The 27,418-nt window shown below is 33.2% G+C and overlaps 1 protein-coding gene across 1 annotated transcript; it reads left to right on the forward strand.

Moving 5' to 3' along the window:
* The first annotated feature begins 14,488 nt into the window (after positions 1 to 14,488).
* Positions 14,489 to 26,155, forward strand: LOC112097983 (putative disease resistance protein RGA3). The gene is made up of 2 exons (XM_024183582.1): positions 14,489 to 15,498; positions 24,298 to 26,155. The coding sequence occupies exons 1-2, from the start codon at positions 14,489 to 14,491 to the stop codon at positions 26,153 to 26,155; spliced, it is 2,868 nt and encodes a 955-aa protein (XP_024039350.1).
* Positions 26,156 to 27,418: the final 1,263 nt, after the last annotated feature.

Genomic DNA, 27,418 nt, shown 5'->3' on the forward strand with positions numbered 1-27,418 from the left:
GGAATTTGTCATGTACATGATAATCTGAGCGAAACCCTGCAACAACGTCTTTTAATATCGGAGCAAAGAAAGGATTATAAGCATATAACTCTCGAAATGTGTCAAATCCGAGAACTTGATTATGCATCTGTGTCAATAAAGAAGTCCATCGACTAAGTGCATCTGCTACCCGGTTGGATTCACGAGAGGTATGCTTCACCACAAAAGTAAATTATTGAAGGAATGTTATCCATGTGGCATGTCTGTGAGAGAGCTTGTCTTGACTATTGAGGTATTTTAACGCAGCATGGTCAGTGTATAAAACAAAGTCTTTATGAATTAGATAATGTCGCCAATGTTTTAATGCTTGGACTACTGCGTAAAATTCCACGTCATAAGTGTTGTAGTGTGCCTTTGCTCCATTTAACTTCTTACTAAAATAAGCTATAGGCTTACCCTGTTGGCTAAGAACAGCTCCAATGCTGACCTTAGAAGCATCACAATATACCTAAAAAGTGAGCGAAAAATCTAGTAGAGCAAGTATTAGGGCAGTAATCAACTTTTCTTTGATAATCTTGAATGCCTTAGTAGCTGCCTCTGTCCAAGAGAATTATCCTCCTTTCATGCAATCCGTGATTTGTGCCATAATAGTACTGAAATGAGGAATGAATCGCCTATAAAAAGAGGCCAATCCATGGAAACTTCTGGTAGTGGATAAAGTAGTTGGCGGAGGCCAATCTTGAATAGCATCCACTTTTGATTGGTCAACAGATATACCATCTTTCGACACCATATATCCCAAAAATAATACTTTCTCTGTCAAGAAAATACACTTGTTTACTGCTGTGTATAAACTTGCTGCTCTTAAGGCTGAAAGCACTTCTATCAAATGTTGTAGATGTAACTCGTGACTAATGCTATATATAAGTATATCATCGAAGTAAACAACCACAAACTTTCCAATGAAAGGGCGAAGAACTTGATTCATGACTCGCATAAAAGTACTCGGAGCATTGGATAAGCCAAACGGCATTACCAACCACTCGTATAAGCCTTTGTGAATTTTAAAAGTTGTTTTCCATTCATCTCCAAGTCGTATTCGAATTTGATGGTAGCCACTTTTCAAATCAAGTTTGGTAAAAATTGTTGCTCCACTGAGTTGATCTAACAAGTCATCTAATCGAGGGATTGGAAAACGATATCGAACTGTAATTTTATTAATAGCTCGACTGTCCACGCACATCCTCTAAGAACCATCTTTCTTTAGAGTCAATAAAGCAGGGACTGCACAGGGACTAAGACTTTCACGGATAAATCCCTTTCTAGTAACTCTTCCACTTGGTGCCTTAATTCTTCATGTTCTGTAGAACTCATACAATAATGAGGTCGATTTGATAATGTAGAACCTGGTACCAAATCAATTTGGTGTTGTATATCCCGAAGAGGTGGTAAACCCTATGGTAGCTCATTGGGGAACAAATCTTAAAATTCCGCCAGAATAGGTGTCACAGCTTTAGGAATCTTCAAATCACCGTTACTCTCTTTTCCCAATAAAATGTAGACTCTCTTTGTCTCTGCTACAACATCTGTAAATTGTTTCTTGCCTAACAAATAATTACCCAAGTCTTGCTGGAGAGTAAACTCCTTGTTAGGTAGGAAAACGAACTTGGTGTTGTTAAACATAAAGCTGTAGGTGTTTCTCTTCCCATCATGCACTACATTTCGATCATATTGCCAAGGTCTACCTAGTAATAGATGACAAGCAACCATAGCCACAACATCACACCAAATTTTGTCTTTATAAATTGAACCAATGGATAAGGAAACTAAGCAACGTTTCGATACTGTCACTTGATTTTCCTTCTTCAACCATGTGAGCTTGTATGGAGTTTGATGAGGTTTTGTCTTTAAATTTAGCTTTGTTATGGCTTCTTCCGAAATGACATTCTCGCAACTGCCGGAGTCTATGACCATACGACATACTTTACCCCCAATTGTGCAAGTAGTCTAAAAGATATTTTGTCGTAGCCACTTGTCTTTGTATTGACCTTTAAGAATGAAGAATGCACGGTTCACGATCAACATTGGTCCGTTATCACCATGTTCTTTAACAGATTGAGCGCTACCACTACTATCAAAAGTTGGCTCTACAGCAAACTCTTTAGTTTCTTCCTCTTGATAGTCTTCGCTTTCCTCTGTGCTTACAAATAAGCCTTTACCATATTTTCCTCCCTTTTCACATTCTGTCATTCGGTGCCCATTTTCTCCGCAATTAAAACAGCGTAATCCCGAACCCGAGGATTGGGTTTTGCTGCTTTGACCGATTTCACTAGGCTTACTAGTTTTATTTAGAGGATTTGGAGGAGTGAAAGTACGAAATTAGGAAGTCGGGTTTGAATTATCACGAACAACACTTCGAGCACCCCGAAAGCTTGAATCATTAGTACGTCGACTAAATTGCTTTTCCAACTACAAAGCTTGTTGGTGTGCCTCTAAAACAAAGTATGAGTCAAGTAAATTTAATTGGTCTTGAAATTGAGATCGTAGGCCTCCAATGTAGCGGGAAACCTGTTGTTCTTCTGTCTCTGTCAAGTCATTGCGTGCCACCAACCAATGGAATTCTATAGTGTAATCATCCACTGATTGATTACCTTGCCTTAAATTATGTAGCTGTTGGTATAATAGTTTGGCGTAATTATGAGGCAAGAATGCTCCACGCAAGTGCTTCTTGAACTTTTCCCAAGAATCAATCTTCTTTTTGTCTTGCCTAATCCTTGTGAGCTTAGTTTATTGCCACCAAGTTGCTGCTCTTCCACGAAATCGAGTTGCAGCAAGCGAAACTAGTTTATTTTCAGGAACTTCTTTGTATTCGAAAACCTCCTCAATGGCGTTAATCCAATCCAATAATTCTTCAGGTAGACCACTTCCTTGAAATTCGGGAATGTCAATTCTCAACCCAAATTCCCATCTTCTGTCATCAGTAGACTCAGTTCTAGGTCGATGCCCAAAGAATGGGTTAGCAAAGCTTCCACTTGATTTGTCTTCACGTTCTGGAGTACGATGGCGTTCGTCAAGTAACTCTGCCATTCGTGCCATTTGTGCAGCTAACATATCAATTCTGGCTGTCATACTAGCTAGGGCTTCATCTTTCGAAACATCTTCTTGATTGTAAGTTGCAGTATGAGCGTCACGAGCTTTTCTTGGAGGCATTTTTTCAAATTCGGGTTTAAAAAAGTAGTGGGACTAAACTGAAAGTAAATAAAAATTTTAGGCCGAAACTGTAATTAAGCAAAAGTTTTAGATTTCCGATGACGGTGGTCAAAAATCGAGTAAGGATGGGTGGATCTGAAAGATTTTGGGTTGGTAAGTATGATGGTGGTGGTGGTGTCTGAAAAAGTGGTGTTTTGGTCGGAAATTGTAGATAAAGCTGGCGATTTTGGAGGGCTTCAGTTTCCGGTGGTTTGAGCGTCAATCGTCAGTGAGGAATGGTGGGAAAGGTTCAGTTGATGGAAAGGAATGGACTGATGGTGGTGGTAAATGGAGTTAGATTCGTGATACCAGGTTTTGGCTCTGATACCAAGCTAATGCAGCGAAAGTTTAATGTTCAAAATATTCCGTTGATTCTAAAGAATACCGGAACAAAAGAAGAACTAAATTCACGTTGATTCAAAATAATACCGCGAATTTAGGGATTAAGACTCGTTGATTCCGCAGAATACCAAGAATTAACTGTTCAAATACTCACAAAGAGATTTGAAAATTGAAATATTATTGAACTCAAAATTCTACCTTCAAAGGCTACAAGAGGGAGCTATTTATAGTAGTAGTAGTAATTATCCTAATTCATGAAGTAAAAACAAAATCCTAAATTGAAAGGGAAACAAAATTCTAAATTAGAAAGGAATTTAAAAGTCTTAAACTTTAGTTAATAAGGAAACTAATCCTAGTATAATATGGATTCCTACTCTTCATCAATATCCAATAAATTGTTTTACGTAAGAACAATATATTGATTCTTGGCAGGCTTGCAACATTTAAGAGTATTCAGGTTTGCTTTCGTTGATGCACAATACAAGCAAACAAATAAGTGCTTCATTCTATCTTGGAGGCGTATTTGCTTAACCCATGTGCACTACTCAGTTGGTGGGGCAAATGACATTTTAAGAAAATGACATTTATAATGTGCCTTGAAGTACAAATTATTTTTTTATAGTTTACCCATTACTATTATATTCTTTATACCTACAGAGTTGTAAAAACATTACTTCATTATAGTTCCCCCATTATTACTGCAATTGTCCCCACGAATATATATCCTTAACAATCTTAAGAGGTTATTTCTGAAACGATGGCACCAAGTTCATCTCTTCGATAATTTGCAGTAGATTTTGTCAAATTGGAGCGGTTCGATGGTGGCAACTGTATACGTTGGTAGAAAAAATTTGTGTTTCTTGTTAATGACCCTCAATGTGATCTATGTTCTCACAACATCAAAGCCTCGAGAGCATGAGGATGAGACACTAGCAGAAACTAGAGTGCAGTGGAAGTGGGAGCAAGATGATACTTTGTTTGATCAGTACCACAACAAACCCACAGCAAAAGAAATATGATAATCATTAGAGGCTACGTACATGATGAAAGATGCCACAAATAAGAAAATCATGGCTTCTAAATTTTTTAATTATTAAATGGTTAATAATAGACTTGTGGTTGAACAATATAATGAGATTTTGCATATACTTATGAATTCAACCAACACAACATGAAAATAGAAGAGTCTGTTATTATTCCTTTTGTTATTAATAAACTTCTTCCCTCTTGGAAAGACTATAAGAAAAGTCTTAAACATAACAAAGAGGAAATTAGCCTGGAATGCATGGGCCAAAGTCTTCATATTAAAGAGGAACTCAAGCTTAATAATCTTAAGGAACAAGCTGCTATGTCCTTTAAATTAATGTTATGGAGGAGGAGGAGAAGGGGGAGGAGTTTAAGTATTTTAATCACCCCAAGAATAATCATGAGAAAAAGTTCAATTCCAAATAGAATTAAAAAAAAAAGGTACATGCTACCATTGTGGAAAGCCTGGCCAAGCATAAATTTTGTGGCCATGATATCCGAGATCAATGTTATCGTGGATGATAAAGCATGGTGGATAGATTTTGGTGCAACCGAGCATGTGTGCAAGGATTATAGCCTTTTCACATCTTACAACGCCATGGATAATGGAAGTGTTCTATACCTGAGAAATCCCTTCGCTATAATAATTAAAGAAAAAGGCAATGTGCAACTAGAGTTCATTTCTAGAAAAATCTTAACTGTTATTGATAGTTCATGTACCTGAAGTTAGGAAAAATCTTGTATCTGATAGCCTTCTTACTAAGTTAGGCTTCAAACTTGTATTTGAATCAAACAAATTTGTATTATCTAAAGGTGGTATCTTTATTGGGAAAGGATACATGTATGACGGAATGTTGGAATTCAATATTAATAAAATAAATGTTTCTTCTGCTTACATGATGACCCATTATCCTCGTTGCATAATTGTTTAAGAAATGTGAATATTAGAAAATTGCATGATATGACTAATTTAGAAATTATTCCTAAACATAAAAATGATATGCATGAAAAATGTAAAGTGTGTGCACAGACTAAAATCACAAGAACCTCTTTTCCAAAAATAGAAAAAAAAATCTTCTTTGTTGCATTTGATTCATAGTGAAGTATGTGATATATATAGTAATCCTACTAAAAGAGGTAAAAAATATTTTGTAACTTTCATTGATGATTTTTCAAAATATTGCTATGTGTATTTACATTCTAAGATCATGTGTCAGATTAATTTAAAATTTATTGAAATAAAGTTGAGAATTTTTGTGACATTAAAATTAAGTGCCCCAGAAGTGATAAAAGAGGTGAATATTAATTTCCTGAATTTTTTAATATGTTAGCATTGTGCATGAAACTAGTATTGCATATACACCACAACAAAATAGAGTAGCTAAAAAGATTGTACCTAACACTGGAAGAGCAATATCCTAATCGGAATATGCTTGTGTTATCAAGTGTCTTATGTATGCTCTGACTTGTACTAGGCCTCTTATTGCTTTCGTTGTTGGAAAGCTAATTAGATATACTAGTAATCCAAGTAAAGCACACTGGCAAGCAATGTATAGAATTCTAAAATATTTAAAATAGACAATGGATTATAGTATTATCTACAATAGATATTCTTCATTTTTGGAAGGATTCTCAGATGATAGTTAGATTACTGATCAATATGATCATACATTCATAAGTGATTGGATATTTAATCATGGTGGAGGAGCTATTCTATGGGGCTCAAAGAGGCAAACTTGCATAGCAAACTCCACCATGTGTAACAACCGTATTTTGTTTCATTATTAGTATTATTTTGTTTTATTTGTTTTTTTATAGAATATAGTGTTTGAGGTTGATGATGAATTTTTCACTTTTAAAATCACTTAATTTGTTTTGCCAATTTATTAAACACATTATTAAAAAAGGAAATAAATTCCTTAATGGGTAAGGGTATTAAAAGGCTTGGCTTATAAAAACTCCTCTTACGTTATTTTGTTTCTTAAAAACCTAGAGACTAATAAAGAAAACAATACAATAGCAAATACAAGAGTAAAGTCATGTTTTTTAAAAAGAAGAGGGGAAATTTTGATTGTGTTTCTATGTTCCATTAAACAAGTTCTTGAGTTTTGATTTTATTTTAAAGGTAGGTAAGAATTTATAATCCTTTGGAGTTCTAGTTTTATTTGTGATTTTATGTAATTGATTGAATGATTTTGTGTGTGTTATATTGATAAAATTATGAAAGCATGATCATGTATTGATTTTGTTGTTTTTGAGTGGAAGTAGTGCTATTATGTTATCCTGTAAACTGTGAACAATGTAGATCGAATGCCATATGATTGTTGTTTTAATTAGTATCATGCATAAAACATTATAAATTATTAAACTACACATATTTATCTTTCTATCCATATGTTTTCATTGTATATTAATTGTAATGATTTTTTGAATTTGGAACACTAGTGCTGGAAAATTCTGATTTTTAGCCATAATTCTCAATTCTTTACAACATAAATGACTTCTGAAAATTTTGGAAATTTTTATCATTGGGCACATATATGTCTAGTTTCGGTATACTTAAATTTGTAATTTTTGGGTTTATATAAAAATCATTAAAAATCATAGAGTTAGGCTACCGCAATACTGGAAACTCTAGAATTGCCAAGGCTGATATTGAAGTCAGTTTGGGTTACTTTTTCAATAGTAAATGTCTTATAATTTTAATTCTAATTTATTATTGTTTCCTCTAATTGTCAAAACTTGAATCATTATTTTGGAGCATATATAACTAAAGTTATGAATTTTTGAATCAGCAATCCTTTGTTTATATCAGCACGGGAAAATTTTGATGTTTTTGTTGGAAATTAGTTTTCAGTGATGATTATGAACACTGATTAATCTTGTGAAATTTTATATTGAATGTAAACGTGTTCACAGTAGCTATTTATGATATTTATGATTTTTCTAATATATTTATAACTTGTTAAAAATCATCTCTTGTATGATGGTTGAGTGTAGGTTAGTGAGTTGATGTGCTTGAGTAAGAGTTAATAGTTTTAGAGTTTTTAGGTTTTCTTAACAAGTTTAGAATTGAATAAAATATTGATAATAATCGTGTCCTGATAATTGTAGGCCAAGAGTGAGATTGTGTGATTTGGTTATTATTAATTTTTTGAATCGACATGCATAATGTTTATTACATGTATGGATGTAAATATGTATGAAAATATTTCATGTGGATTGGCATTTTTTAGTTTTGAAGTTATTTTACGGTAATAATTTATGGTAAAGAGTTATATTTTGGTTAAAAGTTTATTTAAAATGTTTTCTTAAATTTGTTTTAAAAATGACTTTACCATAAATTGTTTTCCTTAAAAATATTTATAAGGCCCTGCCAATTCATTGTCTTATAAGAGCGTTTTATTGAAATATTACTTAATGATTGATATTGAAAGTCTAAAAACTATATTTATGGTGTGTTTACTTGAGGGCTTAGAGAATGAGAATGAAACACATGTTTACTTGGCAAGATGTAATTTGGGAATTAGAATAAAATGTATGGGTTCCACACAATTTGGAAATAAGGAATGGGAATCTTATTCTCATGGGAGAAGGATGGGAATGTCGATTCCCATTCCCTGAATTGACTTTTGTATTTCTCTAATTTTTTCATATTTTTTAAATTATCTCGTTCAAATCACAATTAATTTTATTATTTTAAATGTTATTATTATTATTATTAAATTTTATTAACTTTATTGTTTTAGTTATTATTAATTATTGTTATTTTTATTTTTATTAATCTTATCATTATTAATAATAATAATAATTATTAATTTTATTTTTTAATTAATATAATTTTTATAATAATATTTATACATGTATCTAGTCAATGAAAATTATATTATTTAATATTATGGGTATTTTGGTAAATTGATTTTCATTTGCATTCCTCATTCTCATTTCTTTTGCCAAGTAAACACATCAATAACATTCCAGCACATTTTCATTCCAATTTTTTTTTACCAAGAAAACATTAGAATCTCATTCTCATTCCTCATTCACATTCCCCATTCACATTCCAGCTCATTCTCATTTCACCTCATTCACATTCTATGAAGTAAACGCACTATTAAAGTTTTGGCTCATTGCCCATAGTTACTTTAACTTAAATGACAGAATAGCTAATTATATTGTGTGCACCTATTGATGATTATTGCGGGGTAAAGTATCCTAATTGAACTATTGGCCGAGTCACCAGAATTACAAGTGACATATTGAACTATTGGCAAGTCACCGGAATCACAGATGACATATTGAACTACTAGCCAGATCACCAAGAATACAATTGACACTATATAGCATGAGCAATTAAACAAACGAAAGGTTTTACTGATAAATGATTTCTTAAATAATTATTTTTGAAAATGATTATTACGTTATGATTTAATTGATTATGAATTTTACTGTACATATGTATTATATTATGAAATCATTATTGGTTTCTAATTTATGATACTTCATGATGATTATTATATACTTTATCGTTGTTATTAACCTTATGCATGAGTCTGCTTAGTTGATGGCTCACCTCTCGTTTCTAATATTTTGCAGATTGATTATAGAGATGTGGGCTTTTTGGTTTAGAGAAGAGGATTTTATTACCTGAAAAATTTTGGCGTTTTCTAGATGAATAAATTGTTGTTACTTTAGTTATTGCTTAGAGCTAAATTTTTGTGGAAAATTATTGTTATATTTATTATTTTAGAGACTATATTTTGACTATAGACAATATTAATTTTCTTTTGGAAATAGTAATAAGATTGATATTATGAGGTTTCATTCCAAATTGCTCTTGGTGTTCTTGGGTGAATTTGGGTGTTACACTATGGCTATAGAATTGGTAGTTTTGACTTCTTGTAGTAAGAAAGCTGAATGGTTAAAGAATTTTCTTATAGAAATTCTTATTTAGTCTTAACCAATGCCTCATGTTTCCATTCATTGTGACAGTGAGGCAACTTTGTCAAGAGCATACAACCAAATCTATAATAGAAATTCTAGGCATATTGGTTTAAGACATAGTTATGTGAAACAATTGTTTAAAAATTGAGTAATCACAATTGACTTTGAGAGATCATGCCAAACTTTTCTAGACTCCTTAACGTTTAGAGGGGACATTGTATTAAAAACTACTAAGGGGATGGGACTGAAGCTAGCATCATCTTATCAACAATGATTGAAACTCAACCCAACACATGAAATATTAAGATCTAGGGTTCAATGAGCAAAAGTACATCATATATTGTGATAGCAAGCACTATAATATTTTAATATGTGTCTCAAAGATGAGTGCTTGATACCTATAACATGCGAGAAAGGTTAAGATACTTAGCTTTTAATATACTTATAAATATTTTAGTGATGGGGACATTCTAGATAAGTCTACCTAAGTGAGTGTAAAAGGTGGTGTCACTTCCTATGTAACTCGGTTGGTTACTAAAGCGCTCATAAAAATAGGATATAAACACAGAGCCAATCCACATGCCAGCTAAAGAATACTTAAGAATTTGAAAACTTTTGTATAAGATATATCCAGTTAGTCTAATAAGGTCGCTGATTCAAAGCTTTGTCTACCATGCCACCTTGATTAATTTTGATGTGTTGTCATTAAGTAAAGGTTAAAGTCTAAGAGACACCTTCATTTATGCATACGTTTTCCAAGCTTGCGCGAGATAATTTTTCAAAATTCATTTATTTTGAAAATGGTGAAGGATTGTTGGAACAATTTTTAAAATAAATAGTCTCTTATTGTAAAGACATGTCCAATTAATTGTGCCTTATAGAAGAGGTATCTTTTAACTTAAGGATATATATCCTTTCATGGTGACATTTCATTTGAAATGGTAATTGTTCAATTAGGACTATTAATTAAAATCAAATCTTGATCCAATAGTTATAAATGAAGGGATATCATGAAAGACGACAATCTAAATAGAGGGTTACAAGCATATCTATAAATAGAGGCAATGTTTGAGTCATTTAGACATGAAAATAATGATCCTACAATACTCTTTTCTTAGCCCTCTTTCTTAGGGCGAATTTCATCATATAACATCTATTTTTTATGCATAAAATATCCAATATATTGTTATATACAAGAACAATATATTGATTCTTCGCAGGCATGCAACGTTCAAGATTGCTTTCGTTGATGTGCAATGCAAGCAAACAAATAAGTGCTTTATTGTATCCTGAAGGCATATTTGCTTAACCCATGTGCATCACTTAATTGATGATGACAAATAACGTCTTAAGAAAAACGACATTTGTAGCGTGTCTTGAAATACACATTATCTTTCTGTAGTTTATCAATTACTATCAATTTCTTTGTACCTACAGAGTAGTTAATATATTATTTTATTATAATTCCACCATTATTACCGCAATTGTCTACATTTGCCACTCCCCACAAACATATATCCCTAGCAGTGTATAAAACTCAATGAAAGCAGTAGTTGTATAACATTATATCTATACTATTCATAGGTTTTAGGATAACACAATAGCACAACTTCCACTCAATAACAACATAAATCAATACATGATCATGATTTCATAATTTTATCAATATAACACACAAAATCATTTAATCAATCACATAAAATCATAAATAAAAATAGAAGTTTAAAAGATTATAAATATTTGCCTACCTTCAAAACTAAATCAAAACTCAAGTACTTCTTTAATAGAAAACAAGAACACAATCAAAATCTTCTCTTCTTCCTATTCCAAAAAAAGTAGGGTTTATTCTTGTGTTTTTTACTGTATTTTTTTTTTTGTTAGGCTTTAGTGATTAAAAATAAATAAATAAATAAGAGGAGTATTTATAAATGCAAACCTTTTAATATCCTTACCATTAACGGATTTATTTTCTTGTCTAAAAGGATATCTAATAAATTAGTAAAAAAAGTCACGTGATTGGAAATTTAAAAATTAAAACACCTTAAATATCATTAGTGTAAAATACTATATTCTATAAATATCAACAGTAACATTTAGGGATGACAAAATCTGGGACTGGGTCCGGGTTTAGGCTTTCTGATTCTGGACTCGGATGATAATTTAACAAACCGAACCTGAATATAAACCCAGATTTTTAAGTTCCAGATCCAATACGGGTTCAACTTGGATAGATGTAGCGAATGCCTGAAATTAAAAACTAAAAAGAAAATCAAGCATGCGGCTTTTGGGGCTGCTTAGCAGTTGCAGAAGCTCTTGAAATAGATGAGGAAGATGGGGAATCATGTAAACTGGAAATAAAACCCAATGATTCCAACAACCAAAATCTTAGTATATAGCCATTTTTTTTAATACTCAAAATCTGGAAATATTACTACATAAAAACCAAATCCACAACACAATATATTTTATTTCAAAAATTATACCAAAAAAGACTATCATAGAGCTCCATCACATAAAGTTAGGCTTCGAGACCACAAAAGAATGGATTGCTCACTTCTTCTTGGCAGCATCTGAGGCCTTGGTCTTCTTTACACCACAGATCTTCTTGACCATGTTCTTCATTTCTTCAATTGCTTCCTTGACTTCTCTGCATTGGTGTCAAGTCCATTCTTTAAACTTGCAGAGACGTGTGGCCACAGTGGCGATGTTGTGTTGCTAATGATTGATGGGTGATGATGAATCAGGCGACGGTGATGATGAATCAGGCGACGGTGATGATGTTGAATTTATTTGTTGAATTTTGGGGAATGAATAGGACTAGATACGACGGCTGTGGGATGTAGGGTTTGTTTAGTTTTTCTCTTTTTTTTCTTTTTGTACTCATAAATAATAATTAAAAATAATTAATTAAATATTAAAATAAAATAATCCGGGTCCGGGTCCGGGTTCTGTATATTTGGAGTTATCCAAATTTAAAACCGGACTCGGATATATCGGGTCATTAAAATCTATTTAGGATTTGAATTTTTTTATGCTCTGGTATGAGTTCAACTTGGCCCAAATTATCCGAATTCATTCGGGTTCAAGTTATTCTGTCATCCTGATAACATTTGGAAACTTGTTCATTCAATACTATTGATACTGCGTTTACAAATTTTTAAACGATTGGATTTTTTTAAGTTACATTTAAAAAAATAAACACGCCATAAATATAGTTTAAGAATATACCGTCGATAATATATACCCAGTCGAATTATTTATGATTAATTGGCCATAAATTAGAGTTAAGTTAAAGAGCAAAAAGCAATGTTATAAATGTTGATGTGACATAAACATCATCACATGCAAATGAACCCGATAAGGGTGACATGTGGGGACTTGTTCACTCAACGCCATTAATACTGCAGTTGCAGATTTTGCAGTTCACATTAGACCGATAGGAAGAGAAACAACATATGCCTCGTAATATATTAATAACATCAGTAACGGTCTTTCTTAATTTATATTTATCGTAACTTATAATTAATTTTTCTTAGTACAAAAAAGAATAATAGAATAATAAAATGAAATGAGTAAGTAGATAAATTTTATCTTATTGCAAATTACATTAAATATAATAGACAGATCCTATTAATAATATACCCACTTGAAACTCTGTAAATATAAAACACTCATTAAAGAGAGTATTGCGTTATGTCATCAATATAATGCAATTAGTTTTAGAAATATGCATGATATCTTATAGCCGCTATGTATATTGTTATACATATAAATTTATGCTTTAATGCAAAATTTTGAAATATTTGACTAAAAATTTGTGTTCTTGCAATATATATATGAAGGTTCTATGTTTAACCTTAGTATAACTTATTTAACATCATATCCTTCAACAATTTTAATCACCTTATAATCAATTAATGGTATTAAAATCTCAACATTTTTTAAAATATTTGTATGTAGTGGCGTTGCTACATCAAAGCTAGCAGGGGCTGAAACCCCTGATTTTTCTTTTTCTTTTTTTAAAAACAAACTATTTGACTTTTCTTTCTTTTCCTGAGAATTTTTTATTCAAAAAGATGATCATACATGTAGAAACCCCATTGCATGATAAGATTAATCAATTGGAAAACGCAAGAGAGATGAAAGAAAAACAAGCAACAGCCAGTAAGGAAAGAGCCGGTACTGTATACATCGACATAATTCAATGCATTATATAATCTTGTCCCCACGCGTTGGATACTCGTGCTTATCCACACGTCCCCATTCCAAGTTAATAATTGATGCGGCGGCTTAGGCGATGGGCCCTACTTAGTCGCAAGGGGAGAATTTTTAACAAAAGTTGATGCAACACTTAATTATGTGAAGGAAAATGTGGATATTTGTGCGACGTTAATTGGGCAGATCATTCGGTTTTTTTAAATTTTTTTCTTTAAAATTTATAGTTTTATTAAATTATTTATCAATTAAAAATATAATATAAAAAATAAAAAAAATAAATAATAGATTCAACAATAATTTAAAAATAATTTTTATCTATATAAATAAAGAAATAAGTATTTTTTATAACACATAAATAAAATGAAGTAAATAATTAAAAATAAATATATCATTGATCATAAATTTGTAAGAAATATAAAAAACTATAAGAGAAAAAAATTATTTAGTGGAGAAATAAAAAATTTATTCTAATGAACATTTCACATAACTATAATTATTTCATAATAATTTTATCTTACTATTATTTTTATTTAATTTATTATTTCGTAATCTGAAACGAAAGCAAACCGAACCAAACCGAACCCATTCAAGCGATCAGTTCGATTGTTCGGAGTCAACTCCGATTGTTTTTCACCTATATGTTATCTAAGTCTTCTCCTGCATACATGTAAGTCCAGAAATTATAACTCACAAATTTCATTCTCTCATCTTTAAGCTTCCAACTTTCAAAATGGTTGATGCGATCGTGTCCGCTGTCTTAAAGCAGCTGAATTCAACGGCAGTTGAAGAGGCAAAAGAACAGGTGAGGCTGGTAACGGGCGTCGAAAAAGAAGTGAAAAGGCTGCAAGACAATTTAGAAGCCATTCAAGCTGTGCTGGCTGATGCAGAGCGAAGGCAAGTGAAGGAGGAACACGTGAGACTCTGGTTAGACAAGCTCAAACAAGCATCCTACGACATTGATGATGTGTTGGATGAGTGGAATACTGCCAGGGGCAAACTGCAAAACGAGGGAGTTGATGCTGATAATGCTCTTTCTTTCCTGCAGAAGTTATGCAGCTCTTTCTTTCCTGCTGCCTCTTGCTTTGGTTTCGAACAACTCTTTCTGCGTCGTGATATTGCTAAAAAGATAAAAGAAATGAATGAAACTTTAGATAATATTTCCCGACAGAAAGATACGTTTAATTTGAGTGTCACTAGAAGTAAGGAGGATAAATCTGAGAGGACGCAAAGTACTGCCTTAATTAATGTGTCTGAAGTGTGTGGTCGAAATGAGGAGAAAAATGCTCTGAAGGGCAAGTTGTTAAGTGAGACTGCTGAACAACCAAATGCCATCCAACTCATCTCTCTCGTAGGGATGGGTGGTATCGGAAAGACAACTCTTGCTCAATTGGCTTACAACGATGCAGATGTAATCAACAATTTTAATGTTAGGATCTGGGTTTGTGTTTCGGACCCTTTCGATGAGTTTCGAATTGCGAAAGCCATCATCGAAAATTTAGAAGGTTCTACTCCTAATTTAGGTGAACTGAATTCACTTCATCAACGCATTAATAATTCTATTGCGGGGAAAAAAGTTTTGCTCGTCTTAGATGATGTGTGGACAGAAGATGGCAATAAATGGGAATCATTCCAACGTTGTCTAATAAATGGACATCGTGGAAGTAAGATTTTAGCTACCACCCGTAAGGAGACAGTTGCTCGAATGATTGGATCCACTTATGTTATCTCCATTGAAGAATTGTCTGAACCAGAATGTGTTGGGAAAATATGCTCTTTAAAAGCATATGTGTTTATTTAATTGTAATAAACTATTTTTCTGATTAATAAAATAAATGAGGTATTTTATTCAAATATCTTAATTGCATTAATACTTGTATTAAAGTCCATTTAATCATATTATATGTATTTATGTGATCACCATGTGGATTCACAGAAGACATAAATACAAGTTATCTTATGATTAAATAAATTTAGTTCGCAGTTGATAAATAAAGTTGGGCACTTTATTTAGGTATAGACTGTAATAAATTCATTGAATGATTTGTCTTAATCATGTATGAATTTATTGATGTAGTACGACTACATTGAACAGGATCACATATGAGATTTAATTAACTTTGTAATAACTGTCAGACTTATTAAATCTCATAGGCGTTGATTTTACTGTAATCTTAATCTTGAGTTAATTATGATTTCATGATTGTAATTGTTATTCCATTTGAGTTACCAATGGGCACGACACATCCTTGTGGTCAAGATTACCCGGTATCTTGGTGGGAGCAATTATGAGTATTGGAGTTATGGATTAACAATATAGAATTTGTACAACACATCTCTTGATGGGTTTTCGGCACTTGATCATAGAATTCTCTGGCCAGAGTGTGTCGACATATTTAGTATGTTGAAAATGATCATTAGAGAAAACCAGTAAGGATCAAGGAATAAGATGTTATTAAATTGATTGGACAGTTGAGATATCAATTTAATTAACGATGTGGTACAAAGGATTGTGCAGTAAAGAAATCAATGTGGCTTGGGACGAATTATTATTCGAGCATACAATTATGGAAGTCAGTTCCAATCTTTTAGTGGAGTAGATTTGGAATTAAATAATTGGGCTAGTTTAATTACAGGCCTAATTATTGTAGCCACTATTGTATGTTCCCAAATGATCCTCGGGTTAGCTCATTTAATTGACTGCACCACTACTGGACTAATAAGTAAGATAACTAGTTATTTGGGTCAAAAGTCTAAATATATCATTTAGTGGGAGGCTCCATTTAATTAGCTTTTGTATAAGGGGCCTTATGTTATTTTACAAGGTAGGTCCCCTATTGAAAAAGCAAATAACGTGGGTTTTGTTTTTTGATTATTTGGAGCCTAGGGTTTTCACTAAAGGGTGATATAAAAGGCTTATTTTTCTCTAAAGAAACAGACGGAAGCCACTTTATACAGATCAGAGAAAAAGATTTTTCTCTCTATTTATTGAGAGAAAAATTTTCTCATGCTAGTTGCTTTGGTAGTGATAAAGGCGCCCACACGTCAAGTGCAGATCGAACCTGAGTCATAACCTGGAAGATCATTGGTGACAGTTCGTGATCTAGCAAGCGTGGTGGCGACGGATCGTGATCTAACAGGAGTGGTGGTGGCAGATCGTGATCTAGGAGCCTAAATCACTTCAGCGGAAAAAGCCAACTCGGATTTTCAAGGTACGATTTCTAGAATACGAATTCTTATATATTATATGAGAGCGATCTTCAAAAGGTTTTATAAAAATTTTAAAAACCTAATTTTTCCCCAACAATTGGTATCAGAGCCATCTCATATTAATATATAAGAATTTCGTATGAAATCATTCTTGAAATTTATGTATTAGAGTGACACAATTTATTCAGATATATATTAATTGTTTAATATATGAATAAAGCATGTTTTGATTTGTCTTAATTCATGGTTAGATTTTCCGTTGTATTTTTCGTTTGGATCTGTAACAAGAGGGGTGGCTTTTTATCACCATAATTCCCTCTTGATTTATTTTACTGTAATTGAAAATTTGTAAATCACCGAAGCATCATCACTGGAAAACGAGCGCAAACAATGGAGGACGGAAATTTCAGCAACGGCCAGCAGCACACGCTGCTGCGCGAGCAGCGCGCGGCCCGCATGGGCAGCAGCGCGCGCTGCACGCCCAGCAGTTGCCACGTGCGCGCTGCAAGCCCGCAGAGCACGCTGTGACCAGCAACTGCAGCGTGCAACCAGCAGCGTGAGCAAGGGCTTCCAGTTGCACGCGCGGGTTTGATGCGTTTCCGGCGAGGCGGCAGCGGTTGGAGATGTGTCGGAGATCGGCGGCTGTCCGGTGTGAAACAGTGAACAGTGGCTGGAGGTTTTTGGAGATGGCGGCTGGGGAAGAAAGAAAGAAAAATATGGATTTAGGGTTTCATGGTTTTTATCATGGAGGTCCCTATGGTTCCATAAGTTTTCACTTGGGCAGAAAATTTTAATTTTTTGCATTTAAGTCTAAAAACAGTTTTGGGCTTAATGAATCCTAGTTTTAGGCCCAATTTTAATTGGGCTTAATGGATTAAAATGCATAGATAAAATTGAATACATTAAATTTATTTTTGGTCTAAAAGTTTTATTTTAATAAAAAAAAATTTTTTTATTTTCTTTCAAAAGTAAAATTGGACCAATTATAAATTTAAAAGTCCAATTTCCCCTAGTCCATTAACAAAGACAAGATTATGGAAGATGGACATTGACAAGAAGCCCAATGAAGATTAGGCTTAGGTTAATGTATTTTTCATTATTAGGAAAGCCATGAATTAAGATTATTTAATTATTTTTCTATATGTTATGTTTTGGATGATAATATGCCATGATAACATGTCATATAGAATAGGAAGTGCCACTCTATGCATAATGATACATGTCATTCATTAATAATGAATTTCATTATATTGTTTGAAATTTGCATATGCTTAATAATATTTGATATCATCTAGATAATATTATAGGAAGCATGCAATTAACAATATGTATGTTTTAAAAAAAAAAAACCAATTTTAAAATATTGAGTGGGAGAGGGAAAATTCAAGATAATTTTCCCACGGGCTCCATTGTTAGTTCAATAATAAAATTATATATATACCTCGACTTCATGATACGGTGATGCTCCCTTCGGAGGGTATATATATTAGATATTTTATTTGATGAACTTCTTCAAAGATAAAATTGAAATATTTTTTAATCGATTGTTCACCCCAACGGTGACTATTGATATGAAAAATACGTAGATTGAAACAATGGTTATACACTCAACTAAAGTTTGTTATTAACCTTCCCAACGAAGCTCTGTTAACAAATTTAGGCCTAAAGGGATAACGATAATTATTTATCATGTCTCTACATGAAAGTAAATAATCTAATGGATAATTGGGTCTAGTAAGTGTAGACATGACTTCCCCAACGGATAGCTTGTCAAAGCGGTACTAGATTGTCGTTACAATAAATTAAAATGCATTTATGGTTTTTTGCATTTTTGTCATTTATTGTGAATATTGTTTCAAAGTATTTATGCATGTCTATTTTTTTTTTTTTCAGAAAATGTCTTCCATCAACCCATTATTAATTATCCTTGTTAAAAATGAACTCACTAGCGAAAATTATTTAGATTGGAAACGCAATCTATTTAATATTCTCACTGCTAAGGGAAGCAAATATGTTTTGACTCAGCCTTGCCCTCCTGAACCATCGTTATACGATTATAGAAATCAGAGGGAGCCTTATGAGAAATGGTGCGAAGCTAACAAAATGGCTAAGCGCTATATATTGGCTTCGATTTCTGTGGAACTGCATAAGAAACATCGGAGCATGGAAACAGCCACTGAAATAATGGCTAGTCTTCATCAGATGTTTGGGCAAAATACCCATTTTGCCAGAGAAGCAGCATTGAAATGTATTACGGATACTAAGATGGAAGAGGGCACAAAAGTTCGTGATCATGTCCTCAAAATGATAGACTATTTGAATGAGGTAGAGATTCATGGTGTTCAAATCAATGATAAATCAAAGATTAACATGGTGATTGAATCTTTACCTGATACATTCAAAGAGTTTAAGGTCAGTTATATCTTAAACAATAAAGATATGACCTTAATTGAATTAATGCACGAACTACATGCTATAGAAGAATTTTATCATAGCAGAAAACTTCCTGAAAAAGGATTCTCTTTAAAGCTTAAGTCGAAAGACAAAAATGAGCAAGCAAGAGTTGGGATCGGCAAACTGTCCACTAAAAGAAGTGGCAAGCCAAAAGGCAAGTGTTACAAATGTGGACAGAAGGGTCACTGGAAGAAAGATTGTCCTAAGATTATTAAAATCAGGTATAGGAAATCTTTAAGCTTCCTAATTAGTTCAGATTTCTATTGCATCATACAATAATGAATTCTGAGATAACTAATCTTATTTGTAATTCATTTATTTGGTTTTCAGGAAACCAAGAGATTAAGTGAAGAAAACATCAAACAGCAGTTGAGGACATGCTAGTTTATATCAATTGAAAGACTAGATCAATTTTACAAGACTTTAGTTTTGATATTTGTCTTTATATTAGAGGAATTTAATTTCGGTGGCTTGTTTTAATAAACAGGAGTACACTGTTATTTTTTGGATCCTCTATTTATTATTTATTTTGGTTATTTATAAAGACAATTTATATCATAGAAGTCCATTGATCTATTCAAAGTAAGATATAATGATAAAAAGTATATGCATTTATCTAAGAAAAGAAATGTTTCTTCTAACCAAAAATCACCTCTGATATTTATGCCTAAGTCATATAAACTATAATAAGATTTTAAGAAAATGATTAATGATAGACTTGTTGGCCTATTAAGATTGATCATTGTAACTCTATAAATCTTATTTAGAAAAGTAATATGATAAGGATGCTCTTTTTGAGATAAAAGCATAACATTGTATTTGATGATTTAGCGCATACAAATGTATACGGACAAATCAGTTTACATGTTATAAGAGGTTATGAGTATTCTATCAATCTTGTTGATGAATATTCATTTTATTTATGTTTGTCTAAGTGCGTCATGATTCCATTGCTTTTGAAATTCAAAAGAGTACGTGGATAAGACAGAAGCAATTAGACAGGAACATAAAAGAACTTCGATATGATCGAAACAAAGAATATCTCTATGGAGAATTCAAGCACTATTTGGTTGTCAATGAACACTATGATACAAATAGTGTAATTAAATGGAGAAACAAGATTCTTTTGGATAAGACAAGATATATACTAAGTGGTTTATCATTTACCTTTTTGATTCCAGATACTAGTATTTGAAACTACAAAATTTATTGAACTTAGTTTCATCTATCTCGGTGTCTATTACTCCAAGATATTATGAAAAAGTCACAAACATAGTTTGAGACACATTCGTATTTGGAGTTTACTAGAATCAGAGATAGAGAAGATGGATTCGTGTTCAGAAGCTTGCATGTTTTAGGTATCTTAAAGGAATAAGGGAAAGTCTGAATTATAGTCCTCAAGATAGGAATGTATTTATAGAAATATTCTTTACTTTCTTTGAGGAAGACTATATAATGACTTATAACCTAAGAGTAAGGTAAAACTAGAGAAATAAGAGAGAGATCAGGTTGATGCTCAGCTTTCAACACCTGTTATAGAACAGGAAGAACAGCAACAACCAGCTGATCAGCACAGGATTATCCTTGAACAACCATCACTTTTAGAACCTCGTCGTAGTGGGAGGGTAACTAGGTTACCTGCAAGATACATGTTTTTGGGAGAAACCTATAAGGCTACCTCAGATGAACATGTATAAGATCCCACTAGTTACAACGAAGCTCTAATAGATAGAGATGATGAATTTTGAAAAAGGCCATGAATCAAGAAATGGAATCTATGTATTCCAATAAAGTCTGGGAACTTGTAGAGGCACCAAATGGGGTAAAACCTATAGGGTGCAAGTGGATCTACAAGAGAAAAAGAGGAGAAGAAGGAAGGGTGGAAACATTTAAAGCAAGATTAGTAGCCGAAGGGTTTACTCAGAAAGAAGGAATCAATTATGAGGAAACCTTTTCTCCGGTTGCTATGCTTAAATCCATCAGGATTCTGCTCTCCATTGCTGCAGTGCTAGATTATGAAATTTGGCAAATGGATGTCAAGACTGCCTTTCTTAACAGGCATCTTGAAGAAAACATCTACATGCAGCAACCAGATGGATTTATACAAAAAAGGCCAAGAACACATGGTATGTAAGTTGCAGAGATCTATTTATGGATTGAAGCAAGCATCCCAGTCATGGAACATCAGATTTGATCAAGCGATTAAATCACTTGGATTCATTCAGAACATTGATGAACCATGTGTGTACAAGAAAATTCAGGGAAAATTTGTAGCTTTCCTAGTTCTTTGTGTAGACAATATTCTCCTGATTGGAAACGATATAGGAGTATTGACTACAATAAAGATTTGGTTAGCAAAATAATTTGATATGAAAGACCTGGGGGAGGCAAGTTATATTCTTGGTATCAAGTTATTACGAGACCGGAAGAGTAAAACTTTAGCCTTGTCTCAAGCGGTCTATATCGATAAGATATTGGCTAGATTTAGCATGGAAAATTCCAAGACTGGTTTATTACCATTCAGACATGGAATTACATTCTCTAAGGATCAATCACCTAAAACATCTGAAGAGATAGAGAGAATGAGACGAGTTCCCTATGCAGATGCTGTGGGAAGTCTCGTGTATGCCATGCTTTGCACTAGGCTAGACATCTGTTTTGCGGTAGGGATGGTTAGCAGATATCAATTTAATCCTGGACCTCAATACTGGACTGCAGTCAAGCATATTATAAAGTATCTGAAAAGAACTAAAAATTATATGCTTGTGTATTCTGGTGATGAACTCATTCCAGTGGGTTATACTGATTCTGACTTTATGTCAGATAAGGATTCCAGAAAATCAACTTCCGGCTATGTGTTTACATTGGGAAGTGGAGCTATTAGTTGGATCAGTGTGAAACAATCTTGTATCACAGACTCAGCAACTAAAGCTGAATATGTGGCTACATCTGAAGCTGCAAAAGAAGCTATATGGCTTCGCAAGTTCCTAAGAAATCTTGAGGTGGTACCTGTTGTAACTGCACCCCTTAAACTATTTATGTGATAATGGTGGTGCGGTAGCTCAATCTAAGGAACCAAGGAACCACAAGAAACAAAACATATTGAAAGGAAGTATCATCTTATAAGGGAATAGTGTAGAAAGGTTATATGACAGTACCCCAAATGGCATTAGATGCTAAATGGCAGATCTTATTACAATTGCCATTAGTGGGAAACCTTTATAACCTGCACTTAGAGTCCTAGAGCATGTGCAATATGCCAGATATGCTTTGAGAGCTAGTGGGAGATTGTTGGGAAAATATGCTCTTTAAAAGCATATGTGTTTATTTAATTGTAATAAACAATTTTTCTGATTAATAAAATAAATGAGGTATTTTATTCAAATATCTTAATTGCATTAATATTTGTATTAAAGTCCATTTAATCATATTATATGTATTTATGTGATCACCATGTGGATTCACAGAAGACATAAATACAAGTTATCTTATGATTAAATAAATTTAGTTCGCAGTTGATAAATAAAGTTGGGCACTTTATTTAGGTATAGACTGTAATAAATTCATTGAATGATTTGTCTTAATCATGTATGAATTTATTGATGTAGTACGACTACATTGAACAGGATCACATATGAGATTTAATTAACTTTGTAATAACTGTCAGACTTATTAAATCTCATAGGCGTTGATTTTACTGTAATCTTAATCTTGAGTTAATTATGATTTCATGATTGTAATTGTTATTCCATTTGAGTTACCAATGGGCACGACACATCCTTGTGGTCAAGATTACCCGGTATCTTGGTGGGAGCAATTATGAGTATTGGAGTTATGGATTAACAATATAGAATTTGTACAACACATCTCTTGATGGGTTTTCGGCACTTGATCATAGAATTCTCTGGCCAGAGTGTGTCGACATATTTAGTATGTTGAAAATGATCATTAGAGAAAACAAGTAAGGATCAAGGAATAAGATGTTATTAAATTGATTGGACAGTTGAGATATCAATTTAATTAACGATGTGGTACAAAGGATTGTGCAGTAAAGAAATCAATGTGGCTTGGGACGAATTATTATTCGAGCATACAATTATGGAAGTCAGTTCCAATCTTTTAGTGGAGTAGATTTGGAATTAAATAATTGGGCTACTTTAATTACAGGCCTAATTATTGTAGCCACTATTGTATGTTCCCAAATGATCCCCGGGTTAGCTCATTTAATTGACTGCACCACTACTGGACTAATAAGTAAGATAACTAGTTATTTGGGTCAAAAGTCTAAATATATCATTTAGTGGGAGGCTCCATTTAATTAGCTTTTGTATAAGGGGCCTTATGTTATTTTACAAGGTAGGTCCCCTATTGAAAAAGCAAATAACGTGGGTTTTGTTTTTTGATTATTTGGAGCCTAGGGTTTTCACTAAAGGGTGATATAAAAGGCTTATTTTTCTCTAAAGAAACAGACGGAAGCCACTTTATACAGATCAGAGAAAAAGATTTTTCTCTCTATTTATTGAGAGAAAAATTTTCTCGTGCTAGTTGCTTTGGTAGTGATAAAGGCGCCCACACGTCAAGTGCAGATCGAACCTGAGTCATAACCTGGAAGATCATTGGTGACAGTTCGTGATCTAGCAAGCGTGGTGGCGACGGATCGTGATCTAACAGGAGTGGTGGTGGCAGATCGTGATCTAGGAGCCTAAATCACTTCAGCGGAAAAAGCCAACTCGGATTTTCAAGGTACGATTTCTAGAATACGAATTCTTATATATTATATGAGAGCGATCTTCAAAAGGTTTTATAAAAATTTTAAAAACCTAATTTTTCCCCAACAGAATGTTGGTCGCTATTTAAGCGATTTGCTTTTCTCAATAGATCTCGTTCAGATTGCAAACAATTAGAAGAAATTGGTAGAAAGATTACATGGAAGTGCAAAGGCTTGCCACTTGCGGTTAAAACCATCGGGAGTCTGTTGCGGTTTAAAAAAGCTAGAGAAGAGTGGCAAAGTATCTTAGATAGTGAGATTTGGCAGGTAGAAGAGTTTGAAAAAAATCTTTTACCTGCTCTCCTATTGAGTTATAACGATTTGCCCAATGAGATTAAACGATGTTTCTCCTACTGTGCCGTATTGCCAAAAGAATGCTATGTGGACAGGGATGAATTGATTAAATTATGGATGGCTCAAGGTTATATTGATCAGAAAGGTAATAAAGAGATGGAGATGGAGATGGAGATGGTTGGTGAAAGGTATTTTGACTTGTTAGCCAAGAGATCTTTCTTCCAGGAGTTTGAGAAAGATGAAGAAGGTAATGTTAAAAGATATAAAATGCATGATATAGTGCATGGTTTTGCACAACTTCTCACTAAAGTGGAATGTGCTGCAATGGAAGTTGGCAGTGTTGGCGAGCCGCCGTTGTTGAGAAATATTTGTTATGAGAAACTCCGTCATTCAATTTTGGTGCTTCACTACAATGCTTCATTTCCTGTTTCAATATTTAATGCCAAAAAGTTACGTAGCCTTTTAATTCAAGGCTATTCACTGCAGCACATGCCAAGTTTTTTTGATCAACTGACTTGCTTAAGGGCATTAAGAATTGGGAAGTATGGGGATGATGCAATTGAGAGAATACCAAATGGGATTGAAAAGTTGATACATTTAAGATACCTGAAATTGTTTTTTGTAGGAATAGAAGAATTGCCTGAGACATGCTGCGAGTTATTTAATTTGCAAAACTTAGACCTCAGAAGATGCAGCAAGTTTAAAAGATTACCTCAAAACATAGGAAAGTTAGTTAATTTGAGGCATTTAATATTTGATGAGGATGATTTAGAGTACATGCCAAAAGGAATGGGGAGTTTAACGGGTCTTAGGACATTAAGTGAGTTTGTTGCTGTGAGTGGTGGTGGCAAATATGGTAGTAAAGCATGTAATCTTGATGGTTTGAGACACATGAATCATCTCCGAGGGTCTCTTAAGATTCGAGGGTTAGGGAATGTGACAGATGTTGATGGGGCCAAAAATGCAGAGCTTGAGAAAAAGAAGAACCTCATTTCTTTGGAATTAGAATTTGACAAGGAAGAGGAAGAAGATGAAGACGAAGTAAACCATCAAGCAATTATTGAAGCCTTAAGACCGCATCCAAATCTAGAGTCATTACAAATATCTTTCTATGAAGTCAAGGCTAGGTTCCCCAACTGGATACTGTCATTAAACAAGCTGAGGATGTTATGTCTCTCATTCTGCAAAAAGTGTGAGATTATGCCTCCTTTAGGAAAATTGCAATCCCTTGAAGTTCTTGATATATGGGAAATGCATGGTATAAAAAGAGTGGGCGATGAAGTTTTGGGGATAGAAAGTGATCATATGCATGGCACATCTCCATCTCTATCTCCATCTCCATCTTCATCTTCATCTTCATCTTCAGTTATTGCCTTTCCTAGACTGAAGAAATTCACACTTTGGAGTTTAGATGGATGGGAAGAATGGGAGTTTATAGAAGAAAATATTACAATCATGCCTCAACTAAATTCTTTGGCTATTAGAGATTGTAGCAAATTGAAAATGTTGCCTGACCAAGTTCTTCGGAGCACAACACTGAAGAAATTGGAGATTAATGATTGTCCTATTTTAGAAAAAAGTTTCAAAGAGGCTGCAGGGGATGATCGGTCAAAGATCTCTTGCATTCCTACCGTCATAATTGATAGTCGCTATGTCCAAATAGACCGTCATTGAATTCAGTAACAGCAGCAATTAATTACCATTGACTGACAGGTATTTTCTTCTCTTCTTTAACTTTTTTACTTGATGAATTTAATTGTTTGAATCCTATAATCACACCGATTATTTCTTTTTCAGTGGATAAGTACTTTAGGATTTCCTCTATAACTAGTACGATGCAAGTAAAATTCATTTTGGAGAAATTAATGGTATATTCATATTAATATTTCATGACTTTACCGCTATCAGTTTTTGCAACACTTCTGCTGGTATAAGCAGAAATTTTCATCTGTAATATATTCATCACAAGAAAATGGCTGTGGTTCCCATCAATCTCAGTTAATTTCTTTTCTTTCTTCTTTTTTCTTATTTGTATGTAGAAAATATATTGCATCTAATTCTGTATCACATATATTATTTGGTCAAGTATATGCAACACTTTTTAATCTTTTTTAATTTCACTTTTGACTTACCTATCGCTTTGACCATATTTTAATCTTTAATCAAAGCAACTACTTGACCTTAAATTATTTAAGTTTTGCTGCAAATACTAAGATAAAACATCGTCTGCACTCAAAGTAGAATATTTAGAGGCAAGTTTGTCTAGATTCAAAATTCATATAATTTTTCTATAAAACAAGAAAGGTTAGGCCAAAGAGGATACAGCAAGCCAGCAATTACCTTTAATTAGTTACACTCTGTGCTATTGGGAATACTACATACCTGAGACAGGATTGAATGATATGGGAGGAGTTCTATTCAAGTTTCTATATTATCCATATTCTGAATTATTAGTCAACCTTATTGGCTCGAAAGTTAGATTTAGGAATGTTAAAGCATGTTCTGATTGTCGTCTGAAATAAAGTCGGTAGGATAGTGTTGAAGAGGATTCAAATGATTCCACAAATCTCATGGTTCTGTAGATTGTTCATCTTAAATTGAATTGGTTTGTACTGCTCTGTAGATTCTTATTCTTTTCATTTTTTAACTTTGGTCGGTCAATTTGGAAATCAGAATTTCTTCGGATTTTTTTTTTTGGCTTATTTTTAGAGTATGCCTGTGGGGTGGCGTAGGAACAGTGAACTCTCACTGTTGGCTTCATAGCAATCAAGAGTTTCTTATTAAATTTTTTGATTAAATCTTAATCAAGTGCGAGTCACTTTATTGATTTAATTTTTGTTCTCAGATGAATCTCCTGTGCCACAAAGGACAAAGTGCAACAAGCCAATTTTTTGGCTCACTAAAGAATCATTAAATAGAGTTGGATCTTATGATGGA

The sequence above is a fragment of the Citrus clementina genome, unplaced genomic scaffold (genome assembly GCF_000493195.1).
Source record: "Citrus clementina cultivar Clemenules unplaced genomic scaffold, Citrus_clementina_v1.0 scaffold_5, whole genome shotgun sequence".
Classification (NCBI taxonomy): Eukaryota; Viridiplantae; Streptophyta; class Magnoliopsida; order Sapindales; family Rutaceae; genus Citrus; species Citrus x clementina.